This window comes from Barbus barbus (assembly GCF_936440315.1).
Source record: "Barbus barbus genome assembly, chromosome: 12".
Lineage (NCBI taxonomy): Eukaryota > Metazoa > Chordata > Actinopteri > Cypriniformes > Cyprinidae > Barbus > Barbus barbus.
The window spans coordinates 13971000-13992856 of record NC_136740.1 but is presented as its reverse complement, the minus strand read 5'-3'; the positions used below and the strand labels follow the sequence as shown (position 1 = coordinate 13992856).

The 21857-nt window shown below is 38.8% G+C and overlaps 1 protein-coding gene across 2 annotated transcripts in view; it reads right to left on the bottom strand.

Annotated features, from left to right (window-relative positions):
* LOC306877856 (voltage-dependent calcium channel gamma-4 subunit-like) overlaps positions 1 to 21147 on the bottom strand; it is a 28584-nt gene extending 7437 nt beyond the window's left edge. Inside the window, exons 1-3 of one of the 2 annotated variants that reach the window (XM_079429851.1) lie at positions 20768 to 21147; positions 5571 to 5832; positions 2347 to 2571 (exon numbers count right to left, since the gene is read on the bottom strand). In XM_079429851.1, the coding sequence (XP_079285977.1) occupies positions 2347 to 2569 (223 nt within the window). In that variant the 5' untranslated portion in view covers positions 2570 to 2571; positions 5571 to 5832; positions 20768 to 21147. The remainder of the gene's footprint in view (positions 1 to 2346; positions 2572 to 5570; positions 5833 to 20767) is intronic. The other variant, XM_079429852.1, reaches the window with a different exon arrangement.
* Between the last annotated feature and the right edge of the window lie 710 nt (positions 21148 to 21857).

The window sequence follows — 21857 nt, the reverse complement described above, 5'->3', positions numbered from 1 at the left end:
GTTTGTATTTTTATATGAATTAACCAATATTACAGGTTTTTAAACCGTGGTAACTTTTGATGTTGTGTTATCTAAAGCGTTTGTCTTGTTGTATTGTGTTAGTTTAGCAAAATCATCTGCTGAAGGCTACTGCTCTTGAGTGTTCACAGACAAGCCTTGCCTATTCCAATATGGCGGATGGCAGATGTATAGCAGCCCATAGAAACAGCGGCTAATGAGGCAGCTATGTTTATATTTCTATGGTTCAGACCAGCACCAAGGCAGTATGGATACTCATGCTGGTGTAAACTGGACTTTTCAGCAGGTATTTACCTACTTACCATGACCTTGCTTTCTCAGATCTAAGCTACATAAACCCGAAAGCAGCTCATTAGCTTTAAGAATAGCATTAGCTTCTGCTAACGATTGCTCCAGCAGCAGGGGAGCATAGATGAAGGCAAGGACGAGGCCCAGCATGTGTGTGTGCGTGTCTAGAATCGAGTCGAGGTGATGTGACAATCAGTGCACCTATCATCACACAGCCAACAGTATTTGCTGTTTGGGCCGGTCTAGCTGTGACATTCATTATGCAGATCCAAAATGTCCGCTTTCCACTTCACCTGCTCTTAATTGTGTTTCTATTAAGAATCCATCTTGGCTCTAATCCCTGGGGGAAGCAAGGATGTCTTGACCTCTAAACTATGCCAAGAGTGCTGTAACACTACAGCGAAGAAAGCGAGGCTTTAACGAGATAGAGAGAGAAACAAAGAGGGACGACTGAGAGAGAAGCCTCACCGCTGTGATGATTGGGAATCCAGGCTTATCTTTAATTGAATGCTTTGTTATCAGAGAGCTTAGCCATGAGGCTAAATTAGCAGAGCACAATGGCTGGCTGCAGGCAGAGCGGAGAGCGCATTACACGGGGATGAGTAAGAGCACGAGGTGCTAGAACGGCTCCTAAAACCGCGACTGCTGTCCCTCTGTGTTGACCTCTCAATGCAATCAGCTCAGCCTTTTAATTAGGCTTTTACAAACTTTTTTGGGCTTCGCTCCTACACTCAAAACTCTTTAGCAGTAAATGGCCATATCAGGGTTCAGGACGTGTTTATGTTTTATGATACTGTGTCTGTTAATTATCCTTAAATACTATTTAAATAAAGAATTTAACACTTTTGAAATGATTTAATCCTTTATACAGGCATATTAGCCATTTTCAGAATAATTTTAAATGATTTTTAGAATAATTTACTTGATTATGAAAATACTTGAATAATACGCATCATTTAAAGCTTGAGAGATCCTATTAATTTGATGAATAATTAAAGTAAACATTACAAATCTTATGATTAGAGTATTTTTATAACTGGAATCATCGCCAGCCTGTAAAATAATCTAAGACAGGTTTTTTTATACTCTTAAAATAAGAATATGCCCTATATTGTATATGCCCTATATTTTTATATGATTATATATGTATATATATACACACACACCATTCAAATGTTTGGGGTTAGTAACATCATTATTGTTCATTTTTAAATAAGTTAATTTTATTCAGCGTTTGATTTTGGAAAAAAAAAAAGTTACAACTGGTTTTTAAAAAATATTAAGTACAACATTATGTTCAACACTGATAATAAGAAATGTTTCTTGAGCACCAAATCAGCATATTAGAATGATTTCTGAAAAATAATGTAGCTGAAGACTGGAGTAATGACGCTGAAATTTAAGCTTTGCCATCACATGAATAAATGACATATTAAAATATTTTACAGTTGAAACCAATTAGTTTAGATTGTAATAATTTTTCACAATATTGCTGTTTTCACTGTATTTTTGATTAAATAAATACAGCTTTGGTGATTATTGAAGAGATTTCTTTCAAAAACATTAATAAATCTGACCAACCCCCAACTTTTGAATAGTATTGTATATATAATTGAACATAACAGACACATATGTTTTTAATTTCTTACTTAAAAACTAGGGCTGTCAATAGAATAAAATAATTCATTAATCTCATAATTTCCATAGAGTCTGTAGAATTAAGAATGCTACAGAGATATCATAAAATTCTGTAAATGTTTTAAAAAGCATCAATCATTAAATTAATTGAAACACACACACATATATATACTGTATATGTAAACATATACATACAGTATATGATAATCTCTTTTATGTACTATTTTCAGTTTTCCAAACTTTGGTCTAGTATTTTATTTATTTATTTTTTTGTATAAACACCGTCTAATCATAGGGCTGCCCTGACGAAGGTAAATGTTAATAAATCTTAACTCTCCTTTTTTTTTTTTTTCAAATAACTGCACACAGACAATGTAACCAAGAGCCAAGACAGTGGCTGACCCTCCAGACAACAGATCCTCCACAGGCCAGAGTGCGTCAAGGCCCCGGGGTCCTTCTTCTCCTTATTATGGGGATCCTCTTGTGTGTTATTGGCGGTGCTGTTGCAGATGAGCGCCCGCGAGTACAGCCAATAATCAGTGCCGATAGCCACCGTCATCAGGCCGAAGGATGCAAAAGCACCCACGATGGTGAGAAGGATCTGAATGCCCTTCTCACACACCATGCCTGTGGGAGAGAGCGAGAGATGTTAAACATCACTGCCTGCCCATCTATCTTTCCTCCCATTTGATTTCTTTTATATTGATAGTATAGAGGTGGAGAGATTAGAATTGTCTGACTTCCTTTGCTTTTTTGGCATCAGCCTGAAGATCATTTAAAGGGATCGTTCACCCATGTTGTTCCAAACCTGTAAGACCTTCGTTCATCTTCGGAACACACAAATTTAAATTTTTTTTAGAGTATGAAAAAATATATTTTTGATGAAATCCAAGAGCTTTCTGACCCAGACAGCAACACAACTACCATGTTCAAGGCCAAGAAAGGTAGTAAGGATATCATTAAAATAGTCCATGTGACATCAGTGGTTACAGAATCAGAATCAGAATCAGAATCAGAAAGAGCTTTATTGCCAAGTGTGTTTGCACACACAAGGAATTTGTCTTGGTGTTAGGAGCTTCCAGTACAGAAAGTACAAACATAGTGCAGACAACATATAATTAAGGTGATAAAGAACACTAATGAAGAGAATATACAATAATTAAGGATAATAGTAATAAAAATAAAAATATACAGAAAAGAGACATGACCATAGACAGAACTGTGAATGTGCATGATGAACAGTGTACAGATGAAGGTTTAATGGGTTATTTACAGATGTACAGTACCGGGGTGTGTTATGTGTTGTTCAGGTGGGATACGGCCTGGGGGAAAAAACTGTTCTTGTGTCTGGCTGTTCTGGTGCTCAGTGATCTGTAGCGCCGGCCAGAGGGCAACAGTACAAAGAGAGAGTGAGCTGGGTGTGAGGGGTCCAGAGTGACTTTCTTAGCCCTTTTCCTCACTCTGGAGGTGTAAAGTTCTTGGAGGCTGGGCAGAGGGGCACCGATAATTCTCTCAGCAGTCCTAACTGTCCGTTGTAGTCTTCTGATGTCTGTTTTGGTAGCTGAACCAAACCAAACAGTTATAGAAGAACATAGGACAGACTCGATGATTGCAGAGTAGAACTGTTTCAGCAGCTCCTGAGGCAGGTTGAACTTCCTTAGCTGGCGGAGGAAATACAGCCTCTGCTGGGCCTTTTTCGCAATAGAGTCAATGTGATTGTCCCACTTCAGGTCCTGGGAGATGGTGGTGCCCAGGAATCTGAATGACTCTACTGAAGTCACAGTGCTGTTCATGATGGTGAGTGGGGGGAGAGCAGGGGGGTTTCTCCTGAAGTCCACTATCATCTCCACAGTTTTGAGCGTGTTCAGCTCCAGGTTGTTAAGACTGCACCAGACAGCCAGCTGCTCAACTTCCTGTCTGTAAGCAGACTCGTCACCGTCCTTGATGAGGCCTATGACTGTAGTGTCGTCCGCAAACTTCAGGAGCTTGACAGAGGGGTCCTTTGATGTGCAGTCATTCGTGTAGAGAGAGAAGAGCAGTGGGGAGAGAACGCAACCCTGAGGGGCGCCAGTGCTGATGGTGAGAGTCCTGGATGTGAGTTTGCCCAGCCTCACTAGCTGCTGCCTGTCTGTCAGGAAGCTGGTGATCCACTGACAGATGGAGGAGGGCACAGAGAGCTGTCTCAGTTTGTCTGAGAGAAGGTCAGGTATGATGGTATTGAAGGCCGAGCTGAAGTCCACAAATAAGATCCTTGCATAATTCCCAGGTTTGTCGAGGTGTTGCAGGATGTAATGCAGTCCCATATTGACAGCGTCATCCACAGACCTGTTTGCTCTATAGGCAAACTGAAGAGGATCCAGCAAGGGTCTAGTGATGTCCTTCAGGTAGGCCAGGACCAGTCTCTCAAGTGACTTCATGACCACAGACGTGAGTGCGACAGGTCTGTAGTCATTAAGTCCAGTGATTTTGGGCTTTTTGGGGACGGGAATGATGGTGGAGCGTTTGAAGCAGCAGGGAACTTCACACAGCTCCAGAGATCTGTTGAAGATTTGTGTAAAGATGGGGGCCAATTGGTCAGCACAGACTTTTAGACAGGCAGGTGAAATACCGTCTGGTCCTGAAGCTTTCCTAGATTTCTGTTTTCTGAAGACCCGGTTCACATCCTCTACACAGACTTTAAACGCAGGTAGAATGGTGGGGGAGGGAGTAAGGGGGGTTGCAGGGGGGGAAGGTGAATGTGTGAAGTGCAGATCAGAGCGGGTGCTGGGTGTCAGTCTGGCCTTTTCAAATCTGCAGTAGAACACATTGAGATCGTCAGCCAGTTGTTGATTCTCCACAGACTGTGGGGGTGGTGTCTTGTACATGGTGATGTTCCTCAGACCAGTCCATACCGACGCCGGATCGTTGGCTGAAAGTTCTTTTTTCAACTTCTCAGAGTAGTTCTTTTTAGCCACTCTGATCTCCTTTGTTAGTCTGTTCCTGGCCTGGTTATACAAGATTTTATCCCCACTTCTGTAAGCGTCCTCTTTGGCCTGACGAAGTTGTTTGAGTTTCCCAGTAAACCACGGTTTATCATTATTGAATGATAAGAATGTCCTGGTGGGGATGCATATATCCTCACAGAAACTGATATATGATGTTACAGTCTCTGCGAGTTCATCCAGATCGGTGGCAGCGGCTTCAAAAACACTCCAATCAGTGAGGTCAAAACAAGCTTTTAAATCTTGCTCTGCTTCATTAGTCCATCTCTTAACAGTTCTTAATACAGGCTTAGAAGATCTGAGTTTTTGCCTATAGGTCGGTATGAGATGAACCAAACAGTGATCAGAGAGCCCCAGAGCTGCCCGTGGGACAGAGTGATATGCATCTTTAATTATTGTGTAACAATTACAGAATACTTTTTGTGAAGACTTTATTCAACAATTTCTTCTCTCCCAGGACAGTCCGCCATTGCTGTCTATGGAGGGTCAGAAAGCTCTCGGATTTCATCAAAAATATCTTATTTTGTGTTCCGAAGATGAACGAAGGTGTTAAGGGTTTATAACAACATGAGGGTGAGTAATTAATGACAGAATTTGTGGGTGAACCTATCCCTTTATCCCTTTTACCTGATTGGATGAGTTTACCTGACGGCGAGTTTCTGTCCTTCGACTCAATTTTGAAATCTTTCTTTTCCTCGTCAGATGAGAATGTGCTGTCCCTTCAATCCGGGCAGCATCCATCGACTGTCCTCGCACACTCCTTTTCTCCTTCCTGCACTCGTTTACACCCCCTGTTTTTCTGCTGCTCTCACAGGTCGACCACAATGGAGAAGCTTGTGTTGATGCCTTTGTGTGTGTGTATAGTCTTACTTTGTGTCAGTTCTGGTCATTGCTGATAAAAAAAAACCTGGAGATAGAGAAGAAAGAAAGATTGAATTTCTGCCGCAACTTCTTTGCCACAAAAAACTGTTTGAGGGAACTTTGGCAAGGAATATGAATGATTCTAAAGAACTTGGGGAGAGAGGAGCAAAGGCAGGTCTCCACTGTTACCATAGTAACGCTGAATTGCAAAAGCATGGAGAGATGGGAGGGGGGCAGTGCTTTCATCCCTCGGGATGAGATAAGGGAATAACTCACAAACATGCAATTCAGCAACATCACATGAATTGGATCATTGCAATGAGCCTGTAGAGACTCCCTGACCAAGCAGGAGAAGAAGCGTTACCTCACAGTGCTGGATGCTTTATGTTAACCACACCTATACGAGGCAAAGATGCTCACGAATATGCACACACACAGCGAAAAACCTATAAAACCAGAGGACAATCATGCAGCACGCATAATTTAGCAAACATAATTTAGCAGACATAATGCAGGGCTGCCTTGGCTATTAATAATTTATAATGCAATATGGCACAGCCATCAAAATGGGTTAAACACTGTTCGCATGGTGAGTCTCTGCAGTACATATTTGTAGCCCTCATGGAAAAATCCCTTTCGAGTAAAGCATGGATGGAAAATCTCAGCCGTTTTCTAATGTGTCACATCAGTGCAAAAAAATAATTTACATTAAAACGTTGCAAATGTGGAATTTTGCATGTGGCAATCCCAGCGATTCTAACTAAAGACGTTTATCAGGTGTAAGCTGTTAGATAAAATGATGGACTGTAAATACAAAAAAAAAATAACACAAACAAACAAAATATAATCTGTACAAAACCAGTTTAACACAACCAATCACAAAAATGACATACAGTATGAGTTTCAAGCAGCCATTAATGAGAATTATTTGGCATAGTAACCTTTGTGTATTTATATTTTTGAATACTCATACAGTATATGAATACATGTGTACTTATCACGGAAATAATATACTACTAATAACAGTGAAGTGCAAATGAATGTAATGTTTTTAGAAACTTAATTTGATGTAATTGCAAATAACGTAAAATGTATTAAATGCAATTCAATTATTTTTAATTGAATTTAATTACATCTTTATATGTGATTTCATAATTAAGTTGGCTTGAGAAAGAAATTGAAATTGTATTTAAACTTCTTATTAGTGGTGCTTGCCAAAGGCATCACTATTGTTATCTTGCATACTTATTATTAGTGGGTGCTTGCCAAAGGCAAGGCACTCACTATTGTTATTGCTCATACTTATTTTCTTTATTCCGCCGAAAGTTTGGCGCATAACTCCTCCCCCAGCTTTTGTCACAGACCCACGAATGAGGCTTCAAATTGTGCTGATTATTCGGGAATGATGTGCTATGACTTTTATAAGCGATCGGGGGTACGGTGTTCGCCCCAGGGGCAAAAAAGCGGCCAAAAAATCCCATAGACTTAACATTGCGACAAACTTTGACGAGTCAGAGCGAGGATTTCGCAGAAACTTGTGATTTGCCACATTTGAAGAGGCTGGCAGGCTCTGTAAGAACATACCTCACAATGGGGTAAAAGTTGCACTCCTGGGGGCAGGAGCTGCCCAAAATTTCCCATTGACTTACTATGGAGCAGGACATCCCATGAAATGCATGCGTTTAACCTACTATGGTAAATTGCATAGGGATTTTGTATTGAACATAGCTCTGGATCACAGTGTCATAGAGACAAGGGGGCGGGCTCATTTTACTCAGACGACCAATCAATCTCTCAGGATCATTGCAAGATCCATTGAAAGAGATTAAAGGGATATCTCCGGACTGAATTGTCAAAGAAACATGAGGGTGGTCTCATTTGACTCGGGGCAGCAAACAGCCAATCATGAATCACCTCAACACTTCCTAGCCCCTCCCTAGCAACCATTGTCGAGCACCTTAGCAACCAAAATCCAAAGAGGGATATCTTCCATTCTGAATGTCACAGAGGCATGGGAGTTGGTTTATATCATTCATACTGACAAGAAGCCTTTGGAATTTCATCATTGGCAGCTGCCAAGCAACTCCATAGCAACCAAACAGAGTACCCTAGCAACTAAAATCCAAAGAGGGATATCTTCAATTCTGAATGTCACAGAGGCATGGGAGTTGGTTAATATCATTCATACTGACAAGCAGCCTTTGGAGTTTCATGATTGGCAGCTGCCAAGCCACTCCCTAGCAACCAAACAGAGTACCCTAGCAACCGAGTGGCGAGTTTTGCCACTGCAAGCACCCACTCACATTTTCTTCAGGAAATGTACATTGTAGTTCTGCTTCTTATTCTTCTTCTGGACAAAACTTCGGTTCGCTACTCCTCCTGCACCGTTTGTCTCAGACCCATGAATGAGGTGTCAAATCGACCGGCTCATTGAGGAGAGCTGTGCGTTATCTTTTCTAAGCGATCGGACCTACAATGTTTGCACAGTGGACAAAAAAGCGGGCAAAAAAGTCCCATTGACTTACACTTTCTCTCTCTCTCACACACACACAGGCCCTTAGGAACCCGTTCTCTCGCTCTCAAATTCAAATGAGCTTTATTGGCATGACTTGCACAGTATTGCCAAAGCATTGTCCATTACATGCGTAAGGAACAAACAATTATATGAAACATTAAACAGAATAGATCTGTAAAATAGTTAAGTAAATAAGTACATGCATTCTTTCTTTTTTTAAAAAACATCTTTGTACAACATGCAAGAAATGATCTTGCTTCAGTTTTGTCCACTGGCTGACAGTCTTAGTTTGTGGCAGGCTGATACATATCTTGCTGCTGTTGTGATCATTTTGGGATTTTCCCCTAAAATGTGACTTAATTTTTCTGCATTTGGTAATGCCATAAAATTTGGTTTAATTTGTTGGAATTTGGTGAAATATGCAGCTCTGATGTTGTGATAGTAATCACAGTGCAGTAAGAAATGTTCCTCTGTTTCCAGCATTTTCTGCGAGCACAGTGAACACAGTCTCTGTTCTCGTGGCTGCCATCTTTGTCTGTGCCGTCCTCTCTCTGTAGCCAGACAGTGATCACTCAGTCTGTACTTCATTAGTGTCTTTCTTAATTTGTGATCTTTTACACAGCTCAGGTATTCTGCTGGTTTGTAGTCTCTGTTCAGGTGTTCTCTCTCTCTCTCTCTCTCTCTGTGACTCCCACACACTCATTAGACTCATCTTTTAAGTAACCAATAAGTAATAAGCTATGATCTTCATAGCCACACCCTAGCAACCACTTACAGCACCCTAGCAACCACCCCGTAGACCTCCATTGAAAACAGATCAAATGGGATATATTTGGATAGAAGTGTCATAGAAACATGCAGGTTTTGCTCTTTTGACTCATGATCACAAACAGGACTTCCCTCATGCATGTTACACATGCTAGCAGTGAATAGCTACATGCTAATAGCGATTAGCTAAGTGTTCAATCAGGATAAGAACATACTAAGAACTCTATAAAACTACATAGTAAGGATGAGTGACAACTACCAACCGCTTAGCAACATGATAGTAACCACCCAGAACACCCTAGCAACGCCCTAGCAACTGCCTAGAAACACCCTAGCAACCGAGGGGCGAGTTTTGCCACGGCAAGCACCAGTCACATTTTCTTCAGGAAATGTACATATCTAGTTATTATTATTCTTCTGAGACTAAATTATCAACTCTAACTCCTCCTAGAGCTTTAACTCTACAAACTCAGCCCAGATCTTCAGACTGATCTGACCGAGTGTGCTATATCTTTTCTAACTGATCCGACTTATCTATTTCTAACTTCATAGCAACAGTATAGCAACTGTCCAAACCAACCTAGCAACTATCCCGAGTACCCTAGCAACATCTTAGCAACCACCCCGAGTACCCTAGCAACCGCATAACAACATCCTAGCAACCACCCCAGGTACCCTAGCAACCGCATGGCAACACCCTAGCAACCACCCTGAGTACCCTAGCAACCACATAGTAACACCTTATAGCAACCACTCTGAGTACCCTAGCAACCGCATAACATCACCCTAGCAACCACCCCAGATACCCTAGCAACCGCATGGCAACACCCTAGCAACCACTCCGGGTACCTTAGCAACCGCATAGCACCACCTTAGCAACCATCCCAGATACCCTAGTAACACCCTAGCAACCGCATAGCAACACCCTAGCAACCACCCCGGGGTACCTTAGCAACTGCATAGCAACACCTTAGCAATCACCCCGGGTACCCTAGCAACTTCCAAGTACCTTAGCAACTACTCAGTGCACCCTAGCAACCGCTTTAGCAACCACCCCAGTTAGCCTAGCAACCATCATAGCAACCACTCTAAGTACCCTAGCAGCCACCTACAATACCCTAGCAACCACTCTGAGGTCCTTAGAGTCTGTCTGTCTGTCTGTCTATCTATCTAGCTATCTGTCTGTCTATCAAACTTTAAGCTTTTAAAACTACTTTAAACTTCAATGTTTTTCAGACTGATAACCATCAAACATTAAACTTTTCTAACTTTTTCTAACTTTCTGGTCTGGCTTTCTCAAGCCAATTTAAAGTTTGTCTCGACAAACATTTTTATCTAGTTACTTTTATTGTCTTTGAAATATGGTTAATGTGGACTATATACACCAAGGACTTACTGTAAACTAAAATATGTATTTTAAGTAATTTCTATTGAAACTTGTACATTGTTTAACGTTATTTGATATAATACATATTTTGTAATTCGACATTCGTAGTAAAGAAGCTGCAAATTAGTACATTTATATATGAACTTAAAATGTATTAATGAATACCACACAAATTTATAATCAAGTACTTGTACGTTAGTATGATAGTCTACACATCAACATAAGCGCAATGGTTTAATACATGACAAATGATAATTAAAGCATAATGATTCAAAATGTACTTTAAACTAAAAAAAAATTATTTTACATCACAGTGTGTATTAAAATGCATTAAGAAACAAGTCATGAGAGTGTTCTCTCTTTTAGAACACTTGGCCTTTATTTTATTAATATACATTTTTTCAAATAGGCTATACATTTAAGATTTGAAGTGCACTACAATTGCAAATTTAATACAGTTAAAAGAAGCACATTTATTTTTTCAAAAAGGAAACTAGTCTGATGTCTATGGCCACGGGTAAGGATACAAGTATATATCAGAAAACCATAATGACAAAATAACTTGATAAAAGCAGATGAAAATCTCTCATTTAATCTCTTCTCACACAGTGAAGTAATGAAGTTTATTTTGATCAATACAAGAATCTGGGACTGAAACTGTGAAAAATGGAGGCAGAGAGGCAACAGTCTGTTTCCGCACTCTCGGTCGATTCTCAGCAGGGAATAAAGCATCATGTGACATTAACCTGTGTAAACTGGGTCCAAGACTTCATTACTACAGCTCTCGTCTCTGCCAGCAGCCCTTGTCACAAAGTCATATTCACAGATCACAAACGCCTCCTTTCTAGCCACGTAATCACTGATTAATGGTGCTTTATCACATTGCCAGTATTAAGGAAGCTTTAAAACTTCAGAAATGTAGGTTGCCAAGTAGCTAACTGCATTGCAGCAATATTGTATACTGCACTACTAACTTATACTAATAACTTAAATATTTATATCATTAAAAAATGCTGCTTAGAGAATGCTGCATGAGAACACTTACAATAATATTTAATATTCTCTACATCTAGTACTGTATGCACTGCAGGTGTACTATAAATTATAAACCTAATATGCACAATAAATTTACTATTGCATTACAAATCTACACTAACTACCATGTTCAATGCTCTGTAGATTGCATTCCTCTCAATGTTGCAGCAAGTAACCTGTGCCCTGAGAAATGTGCAGAAATATGCAGTAAGCTCTTTTAAGTTAAACTGTATTATCCATCACTCAAAATGTACTAAAATGTACCATTTAGGTACTAATATGCACACTTTAGGTACCAATATGTACCTTTAGGTACTACTAATATGCAACCTTTAGGGGTAAATAAGGTACAAAGGTGTACCTTTCTGGCCCAGTGGCAGCTTTTGTCCTTTTTTTTCTGAGAGTGTGTGGTTGGTAAAAATACATATATTATACTTCAGCATTTTGTATGTAAATATGTAGTATGTGTATCGAATGTACAGTACATTTGTAGCATGCACTATTATGCACTACTGTCTAGAGCACTGCAAATGTAGAATAAAATGCTTTGTGTCAGAAAGATGTTGTTTTTGAAAGAAGTCTCTTGTGCTCACCAAGGCTGCTGCATTTATTTGATCAAAATTCTATTTTAACATATCGTAAAATGTAATTTATGTCTGTAATGGTAAAGCTGGATTTTCAGCATCATTACTCCAGTCCTCAGAGTCACGTGACCCTTCAGAAATCATATTAATATGCTGTTTTGTGGATTAATAACTATTTTGTGGAAACCATGATACATTTGTCAGGATTCTTTGATGAACAGAAAGTTGAAAGGACAGCATTTATTTGAAAAGCTAATTATTTGTAATATTATAAATGTCTTCACCTGTTATTTTTGATCCATTTAAATCCCTTCTTGCTGAATAAAAGTATTTTTTCATTCAAAAAAATAAGAATTGTTCAATGCTACACCTAGCAATATAAATGTATATGTAATTATGCATAGTATAGCAAAAATACATACTTGTCACCTTGCATGCATCTAGTCAATATCCACATGATTTAATATAATGTACAATGTGTTCTACAAAGTACATTGTGTTTTGTGCAAATAATTATTGTCTGCCCATAGCATGAAACATCTAGAAAGAAAAAACTCACTAATGCTGCATATTCTTAGGCCTATATGCAGTTCCTAATAATATAATTGAAATGTTTTGTTTTAGTGACATTTTGGGTAAATCTGGGTCCTGGAGAGAAAAAAAACGCTATTGAGAACCACTGCATTACAGCATTCACTGCTTAACAAAACATCATTACTTCTCCTCAAACAAAGAATTATTACATTCCTCCCCCAAAAACAGTGCAAAAAGTGTTACTGATTAATAACAGGCCGTCATTTTTTGCAGTTCACATGACTGCCTACAGAAAGCCACATGAACTGAACAGCCCTGAGGGGTTTAACTCCACCTCTGTAGGCCCCAGAAACGTAAACTGAGGCAGTATGAAATACACTGTTCTTCTATATGTCAGCCTGAGAGTCTCTCACAAGACAGTTGGCAGCTTTTAGTGTCTGTTTCTATGTGATGCCTCTGCCATACTTAAAACTGAAGAAAAAAAAAAAGCATCAAACCGAGAACCACACACACAACACATGATATGAAGCAGATCGCCTCTGCATTTCCACAGTCTGCCACATCTATTTTCGATAAATGCATACAAACATATGGCTTGGCGGACCACAAAAATCACATATTTATTTACATCTATTTATAATCACACAGGCACAGGAAAAAACAGCAGAGATCTTGTTCTCATGAGACTGTCGTGTAATCAGCCACAATGTGGCTTCCATTCATAATTTCACAGTTATTGCGGCCGTGTGAGAATTGATTTGCAAGGCTTGGGGGGGAGGAAAAGACACAAAGTAACTAATTTCCCCCAGATCATTACTTACTCACCATACATTCGACACGTCAAGATGTGTACGTCGAGTAACCGATCAAAATTACAGACAAATCATGTCATGACTGCGAAAGGCGAAGCCATAATTATGGGAAACGCGTCCAATTATTATGACTCGTGAATCAAAATAATTAGCACATAAGCCCCTTCTGCAATCATGACAAAGAGCATCAATTATGACCTCTTTAGCACCGTTCGGAAGAGAGGGAGAATAAACGTGAGCCACAAGCAGATGGAGAGAGAATGGACAGAGCAGACGCAATATAATAATGGAAAGTCCGAATTAAATTAAAGTGCACTGAAGTTGGATTCCTTTGTGAAATGAAACACTTGAGAGATTCACTTTGAAAAGTGAATAGCATTATACTTCAAATGAGGCAATGAAAGACTACCTTCACTATTCTGTTTGGATGAATGTTTCGCTGCTGCTGCTGCAGCATCATCGTCATGCTGAGGGTGTGAGACCGCACTGAGCTCAGAGATGACATTGCTAATGAAAGATTAGAGAATAACACCTGAGCTCTCGTTCCCACATACCCCTTATTGCACTTCTCACATTCCCACTGCTCTCATTAACTGTAGTCATATCTGCCATGTGCCCCAGCTGTGGACATAGAGTCTGCCCCACTCACACTTTGAGTGTCATGTACACAAAATGTGTTGCCTTTTCACATACCTCATGAATACACGTCTTCTGATTGCATTTTGACACATCGTGTTCCTGTAGTTTGAACGGTAGAGCATAGCACAAGGTCATGGGTTCAATACCCTTGGAATGCGTAAAATGAAATAAATGTCCATTTTAAATGCAACAAATGTTGCTTTGGATAAAACCATCTACCAATTGTGAACGATTGATAGCTTTGGCATACTTGCATTGTAATTTTATTTACTTAAGCATGACAATTATTTTGTTTAATTAGTAAAGGGTAACTAAGGTTAAGTTAGTCCCGTATACCCTGACATATTTACTGACATTTCGCTCGAGACCTACTGATATAAAAATTAGAATTAAACTTTATTTGGAGTACTACTTGTGCACAATGCACATTTCTTAATATTAAGCTTAAAATGTGTTTTAATGTCACTATTAATGAAGATTGCATGATTTTTGAATATTATTGGTCTTTAAATGCAAGATATTTAAAGAGTACCTAAAGTAGGCTTATACTATAGGGTAGCAAACTCCAGTCCTGGAGAGCCGCAGTCCTGCAGAGTTCAGCTCCAACCCTAGTTAAAACTTACCTGCCTGTAGCTTCCTAGTAACCATTCAGACCTTGATTAGCTTGTTCAGGTGTGTTTGTTTAGGGTTGAAGCAAAACTCTGCAGGGCTGCGGCTCTCCAGGACCGACGTTCGCCATCCCTGGCCTATGCTGTACTTGCAATAGTTCCACTTTAGCACAATCAAATATACTTCAGTATATCTTTATTTGGACTTCACCACTACTTCCACACAAAGTCCAAATTTAGTTGTTCCAATTTTTCATACTTTAAGTATACCAAAAATTATGACTGCACATAAATATGTACTGTATATGTATTTGTAGTATATTTAGAATTAAATAAATGTATTTCAAATACATTATAGCATATTTATTTTTCACCAGGGTGATTATACCATAACACAAAAGAGTAAAAAAAAAACATTATTACGTAGCTGCTGCAACAAACAGAAAAGAAAAAAAAAGAAAAAAAATGGAAAAATAGTGGAAAATGTCCCTTCAAAAGCGAAAATTACACACTATTATTAAAGACATAACTCAGAAAACAAAGCATAATATGGATATCGTGGATATCTAGTTAACTTCAAAACACTTGAATATCTTTTAAAGTAGTATTTGCAAATCCAGTGATTATTTCATCCTTGAAAGTAAACATGACCTTGTTTCAAGACTGAAGAAAGAGATGCTGTGTTTTGTGTTTTGTTGATATGTGGATTGTTTATGGTCAGTGCGGTTAAAGTCCTGTTCGTGGTTACATTAGTGTGGCTTTTTAACAGACATGCATGTAAAAAATGCAAAGAAATGCTGTATTTAGTTCAGATTATGTTTCCCCCTAAAAGACGTGAATGCAGTCTTGCCTATATTGTGCTTCAAGTCAATGTTCAACTTAACTAATTAGCCATTTAGCTGACACATTTCATAAATAACTTCCAGTAGATGTTTTTGTTACATGGACCACCTTGAGTCAAGTGGCTTGCTCAAGAGCACAAAAGTGATAGTTCATAGATCACCCCTTCCACAATCTTTCTCTTACCGGCCAAGCTCTACACTACACATTATCAGCTGACATGACCAATATCATGAAGGAAGGAGTGTGTAACTGTTAGAAGAGGGTGATGAACCAGCAGGCACTACATTTATACTCCGTCTGTTTATGGCAATTTACATAATATCAATATGCATAGACATTTGAAGCTTTCAGGAGGAGGTCACCTTAAAGATTCAAATTCAACAGTCAGAAAACAGTAAAAAGCACAGGATTACTTAACATCCATTTAAGCCACATTAGAACACATTAAACAGCCAATTCATGCCTAGATCTACTAATAACCAGACTACAGAAAAGATTCAGTTGATTCATTCTAAAATACCACCAATAAAACTAAATCTACACTATTCCTAAACTGACCCCTCAAATAAACAATTTGATCATACAGTAGGCTATATAAACCACATATTAAAATACAGAAAACAATTACTTTAAATTGTAATCATGTTTCACAATATTATGGTTTTTACTGAATTTTTGATCAAATAAATGCACAGCACCATGTGGCTTAAAGGGAATTTCACCAAAAAAGAACATTTGCAATATTGAACAATTTGTTCTCATTAAAGGTGCACTAAGTGATTTTTACCAAACAATGTTAATATTTGAAAGCACCAAAACAAACACGCCCATACCCCAACAGGACCTCGCCCTTATTTTGACATCTCCGCGTCACATTAACGTACACAACCATGGCAATGACGATCACGGAAACAAGTGAAGATGTCACACAAGCATATTCAAACAAAAGCCAGCATGGATAAGTTGTGTGAAACGATGCAAAATCAACGTTAGTCACCTATCAAGAAGAAACAACGCAACCTCGGCCTTGTTCTCTCCACCGCTGGAAAACTGCTCCGATATTTACGCAGGTCCTACCTCTTGCCTGATCGTAACCCTTCTTTTTAATGTTTTGTTTCTCTGATATTTTCCTCTTTTTTTATCTGCCATCTCTCTCTATCCATAGTCGATCTGCTAACATCCTGTGCACTCAAACTGAGCGATCTCCTCTCTCTCTATCATTACAAGACACAGCCCCTTACTGCTGATTGGCTACAAGAGTGTTTTGGGACTCGGTCCGACGCTGGTCAAAAAAAAATCGCTTAGTGCACCTTTAAACACGAGAGAACATTAACAAAACCACATTAAGCAATTAGATGAATTTATCACGTCTCCTCACATTCAGACAAACAAGCAAGCACAGCTAGGCTTAATTCCCACCAAAGAATATATCACTCCTGCACTCACATCCTCAAACATCTCATAGGTGTTTGAATAAATTATATAATAGCAGTGTATGAAAGAATCAGCATTTCTGCTCAGGGATATTCCTTATAAAACAATAATAAATCCATGGCTCTTTTATTTTTAGTAAAGATCTTTTCAGATGAACTTCAGACATAAAGATCATTTGCCGTGAGGCAGTTGCTCAATGAACGATGAACAATAATATAGTTGCAGTTATGCTGCTGTATCCCATGTAGGAAGCTCGGAGGAAGAAAGCAAGTGAGGATATTCATTTCATTTGCTTAACCTGGATGTCCGTGTCTCCTCCCACAAGCAATTAACAGTCTCTAAACAAGCGCCATTACCTTGTTTCTTAATTCCTTTTGAGATTCAGACAACAAATGTACAAACTGCCTGAATGAATCATTTTCTCTTGCGTACAGCTTGCTATAGGTTCTGTTTGATGACTATGCATGAAGGGAACAAATGATCACAGTCTGTCTATTGCACTATTTCTCGTCTGTATTTAAGGTAGAGGATTCTCCTTTTCTGAAAGTTTCAATCCTAGATGGGACCGATGAAAGGGAGAGTTAATTATTAAAACTCTAAGGACAATCCAAAAGCCTGTGTAAGTTGTTCAGTTTGATTCCACATTAACAAGTAATCTAACAATGTTTTAAAATGTTTTTGAAAGAAGTCTCTTATGCTCACCAAGGCTGCATTTATTTGATCAAAAATATAGTAATATTGTGAAATAGTATTACAATTTAAAATAACTGTCTTCTATTTTAATATATTTTACATTTTAATTTATTCCTATCATAGCAAAGCTGAATTTTCAACAGCGGTTAGAAATCATTCTCATTTGCTAATTTGGTGCTCCAAAAAATATCTGTATATCTATAAATAACAGTGTTAATAATTTTATTTAACTTTATATTTATATTATATATTATATTATTATTGTTGGATTACAGGTCACAGAAATTTCTGTGCTAGATCGAACCGACTGCATGTTGATGGTAGATTTCTATGTAGGATTTAAATGTAAATTGCTCCAAAATTGTTGTTTCTTTGTTAAATATCACTATTGCTTGAAAAAGACATCGGTCATCTGTGCCAAAATGGTTTAAAATTAGTGCTATTACATCATTGCACTAGGGTGAAAGTAAACACACTGCAAACAGACTCATCTGATGTCACTGTCTGTTAAAAAGCCACACTAATGTAACCACGAACAGGACATTAACCGCACTGACCATAAACAATCCACATATCAACAAAACACAAACCAACTTCTAATTCTGTTTTAATGGCGTAAACATCCATCACTGATGTAGGTAGAAAACTGTTTTACTTGCGTCGTGAGAATGCAGCTTTGCCATAGACAGCATTGATCGGGGGTATGAGGGGTCACTTCACTCCACTCTGTTTGTCTGCTGCAGTATGACTGTTTTAAAAGCTGTATTGGTCTAGTGGGAAAGAACAAGTGTGCCTGGAAAAGTGTCACGACTAACACAACGTGCAGAAGCCAATTGCAAAAACAATCAATGTCTCGATTATATTTATCAATTTCAAAACCATGCAGAGGCTTCTTCTCGCAAAGATACAATTTGTCATTTACAGCTGAAGCATTAAAGCCGCATACAAGACTTTTTTTTTTTTTTTTTTTACAGTTCATTCCTTTCAATTATACATAGAATAAAGGAGATAATCTCAGTCAGGGGTCTGCTCATTAATAATTGCAAAAAAGCCATCCGCTGGGGTTTCTCTTCCTTTGTTGTAGTCTGAAATGCTCTCGGTTCCTGTATAGATCGTGGGAAAATGGTGTTGGTACAGCAATGCTGACACAGGATTCTTCAGAGTATTACATAATTATGATCCCAGGAGACACAATCTGCTTAAGCAAAATCCTCTAAAGGAGAGCAATACAACCTGAGTCCTGACCAGGTGCTTTCTCTCATTAAAACATTTCTGTGTGGTCATAGGCCATGTAAACGATGGAGGCGCATCTTAGGCTTCCTGCGAGCACACAAGCATGCTGATTAAGGTTTCTGTGCCAAAGCCAGACACTGCCATCACTAGCTCGCACTGTGTGATTTTGAAACTCTCATTCATTCATTTTTTTTACAGTAAAAAGACATATTGTTACTTGTCAACTAAGTTAAATAAATGTTCAGATAAACAATACTGCAGCATGTTCATAATGTGTGATTTGAAAGGTGTACCCAAGAAATCTGGTGCAAGGTTTTATTTTATTTATTTACACTTTTTTTTTTTTTGTTAAATGAAAAAAAAAACACTTCTATTTCCGTTTTGCATTTCTCTTCTTCTCTTCCTAATATAATGAGTTGTCTAATAAAGCTGGCTTTATATATTGTAAAATATATTATAAAGTCGTTTTGGATAAAAATTTTGCTAAATGCATAAATATATTTATATATTATATTTTATTTACAGTAAAAAGAGGCACCTGTAGTTTCCAGAATGTTGATGTAAAAATACATTGACAATGTTACAGGCATTATGTTGCCATTTTTGTGACGGTATATTTTACACTTCTGTAATTAAGTGAAGTTCTGCTACTGTGTTAAATCATTGAAGTATAATGTGCCATCCTGTTTAAGCTATTAATAATTTCGTTTTTTGCAACATATCACCCTGGTGTTCGTAACTGATAATTAAAAGAAGAAGCTTTTTCTAAAAATGGCAAATATATTATTTTTTCGGTCGCACTTTATTTTAAGGTCCAATTCTCGCTATTAACAAACCATTAACTACGACTTTTGCCTCAATAAACTCCTAATTTGCTGCTTATTAACAGTTAGTTAGGTAGTTGGTAAGTTTAGGTATTGGGTATAGGATTAAGGATGTAGAATATGGTCATGCAGAATATGTTTATAATAAACAGCCAGTACCTTAATAGGCATGCTAATAAGCAACTAGTTAATAGTGAGAATTCGTCCCTTATACTAAAGTGTTGCCATTTTTTTCTTACTAAATGGATAGCAAGATAATTACAATTAACCAGTTAATAGGATTTTACTGCATTTTTACATCATTCCCTCTGCTAAAATCACAGTATTATAACGCATTTTTACAGCGCAGGCCTTCATCATCTCTCAGTGTGACAGGTGCATCTTCTCCTTTGAAAATTGCCTAATGCTGAAATAGAGGCCTCTTGACAGCAAAAGCCATGTTCCTAAGGTCACATGATGTGACTGAAAAGCATGGATCAAACATGCACGAGCAGGGCTGTGAAAAGGTCCACGCTCGTGATCAGTGAGATCAGATAAATGGTCAGGGTGAAGTGTGGGAGTTGACAGGGGGAGGCTGGGCGCTGATGCGAGCCGCAGTGCATTCATTAGAGGAGCCCTCCACCGACACCGAAAATGGACGCCTTTCTCTGAAAAAAAGCCCTCCATTCTCGCTTCAAAAAGCTGAAGGGACAGGATGCATGTAAAGAACCGCGACAGACTTGCACTAGAAGTATATCAGCGGTGTTTGTTTCATCGAGCTCCAGATAAGGAGAGTTTATGCTGCACATGCATAATGAATGCGAAGATGCGCTTGCAGATGCACAATGAAGACGATTTCATTTATCCTATTTTCCTCTGTTTAACAAACATTTGCAGAAACAACCAAACGCAGGCGAAGAGCTTTGAGAAAATCGACAGCTGAGCTTGCAAGCTTGCAATTTGGCATCGATTGATTCCGCTCTTTACATTCCACATGGACACACACACACACATGCAAACGGAAACATCCAAACAGCCCCCAAAAATCGCGAGCACACACGCAGACTACAGAAAATCTGAGATTATTGCTTACCAGATTAGTTTGTCTCGTGTTTGAAGATCGTCGCACTCCCAAAGAGGAAGACGAGGAGAGATATCAAGAGAATTGCATATCAAGAGAAATGGACTGGAAACGAGTTAGAAAAGAAAAAAAATGGAGGGGATTGCGCGTCTCAGAAAGCGTTTAAAATGTCGTCAAATTCTAATAAAAACAAGTTACAAATGTGAATCTCTCCCAAGACAGATATAGTATATAGGAGATATCAACGCGCACACGTCCCCACGTCACTGGAGCACGGATTTGTCTAGAGCGCGTGTAACCAATGCGTGTGCGCGACTGCGTCTCCCCGCCCGCGCAGCAACGCTTCGCTCGCGCTATCCGTCCCTTTCCTTTCCTCCTCCCTGTGTGTATGTGTGTGTGTGTGTATGTGAAAGAGAGAGAGAGAGACTTGTCGCATACCAAATCCTGACAGACCAGACGAAATATTCGCGCCGTTGTGCTTTTGAAATCAATCTTTTCCCCAGACCACACTTATACACACAAACTCCATCTCCAGGGACGCTGGAACCGATGTGAGAGGGTCAGGTTTTGCCTGCCTTATGGGGACCAAATGTTCCCACAATGACAGCACAATATGAAATATGCTGACTACGTTTGCATGGACAATTTTACAAACTTTACAGCATAAAACTTTGAAAGCTTTTCATTCTTGTCTCTTGTGGAAGTCTTGCGGGTGCTTTCTCTCTTTATTTATTTATTTATTCCATTATTCGTATTTTGCACAATGATTTAATCAATATATTGTCTGACTGCAGCAAACAAGAATACAATGACTTGCTAAATTGAAGTGATGAGGTACATTAATGTGTCTGTATGTTGATTTCATACTTCTAGTAATGCTTAAAATTAATTAATTAATTAGTTAATTAATACATACATACCTAGTCTGTATGTATCCTCCTAAAATGTTTCTTCAACAGTTTCCTCACTTCCACCCTCAATACCACGACTGAGGTGTCCTTGAGCAAGGCACCGAACCCCCAACTGCTCCCCGGGCGCCGCAGCATAAATGGCTGCCCACTGCTCAGGGTGTGTGTTCACGGTGTGTGTGTTCACTGCTGTG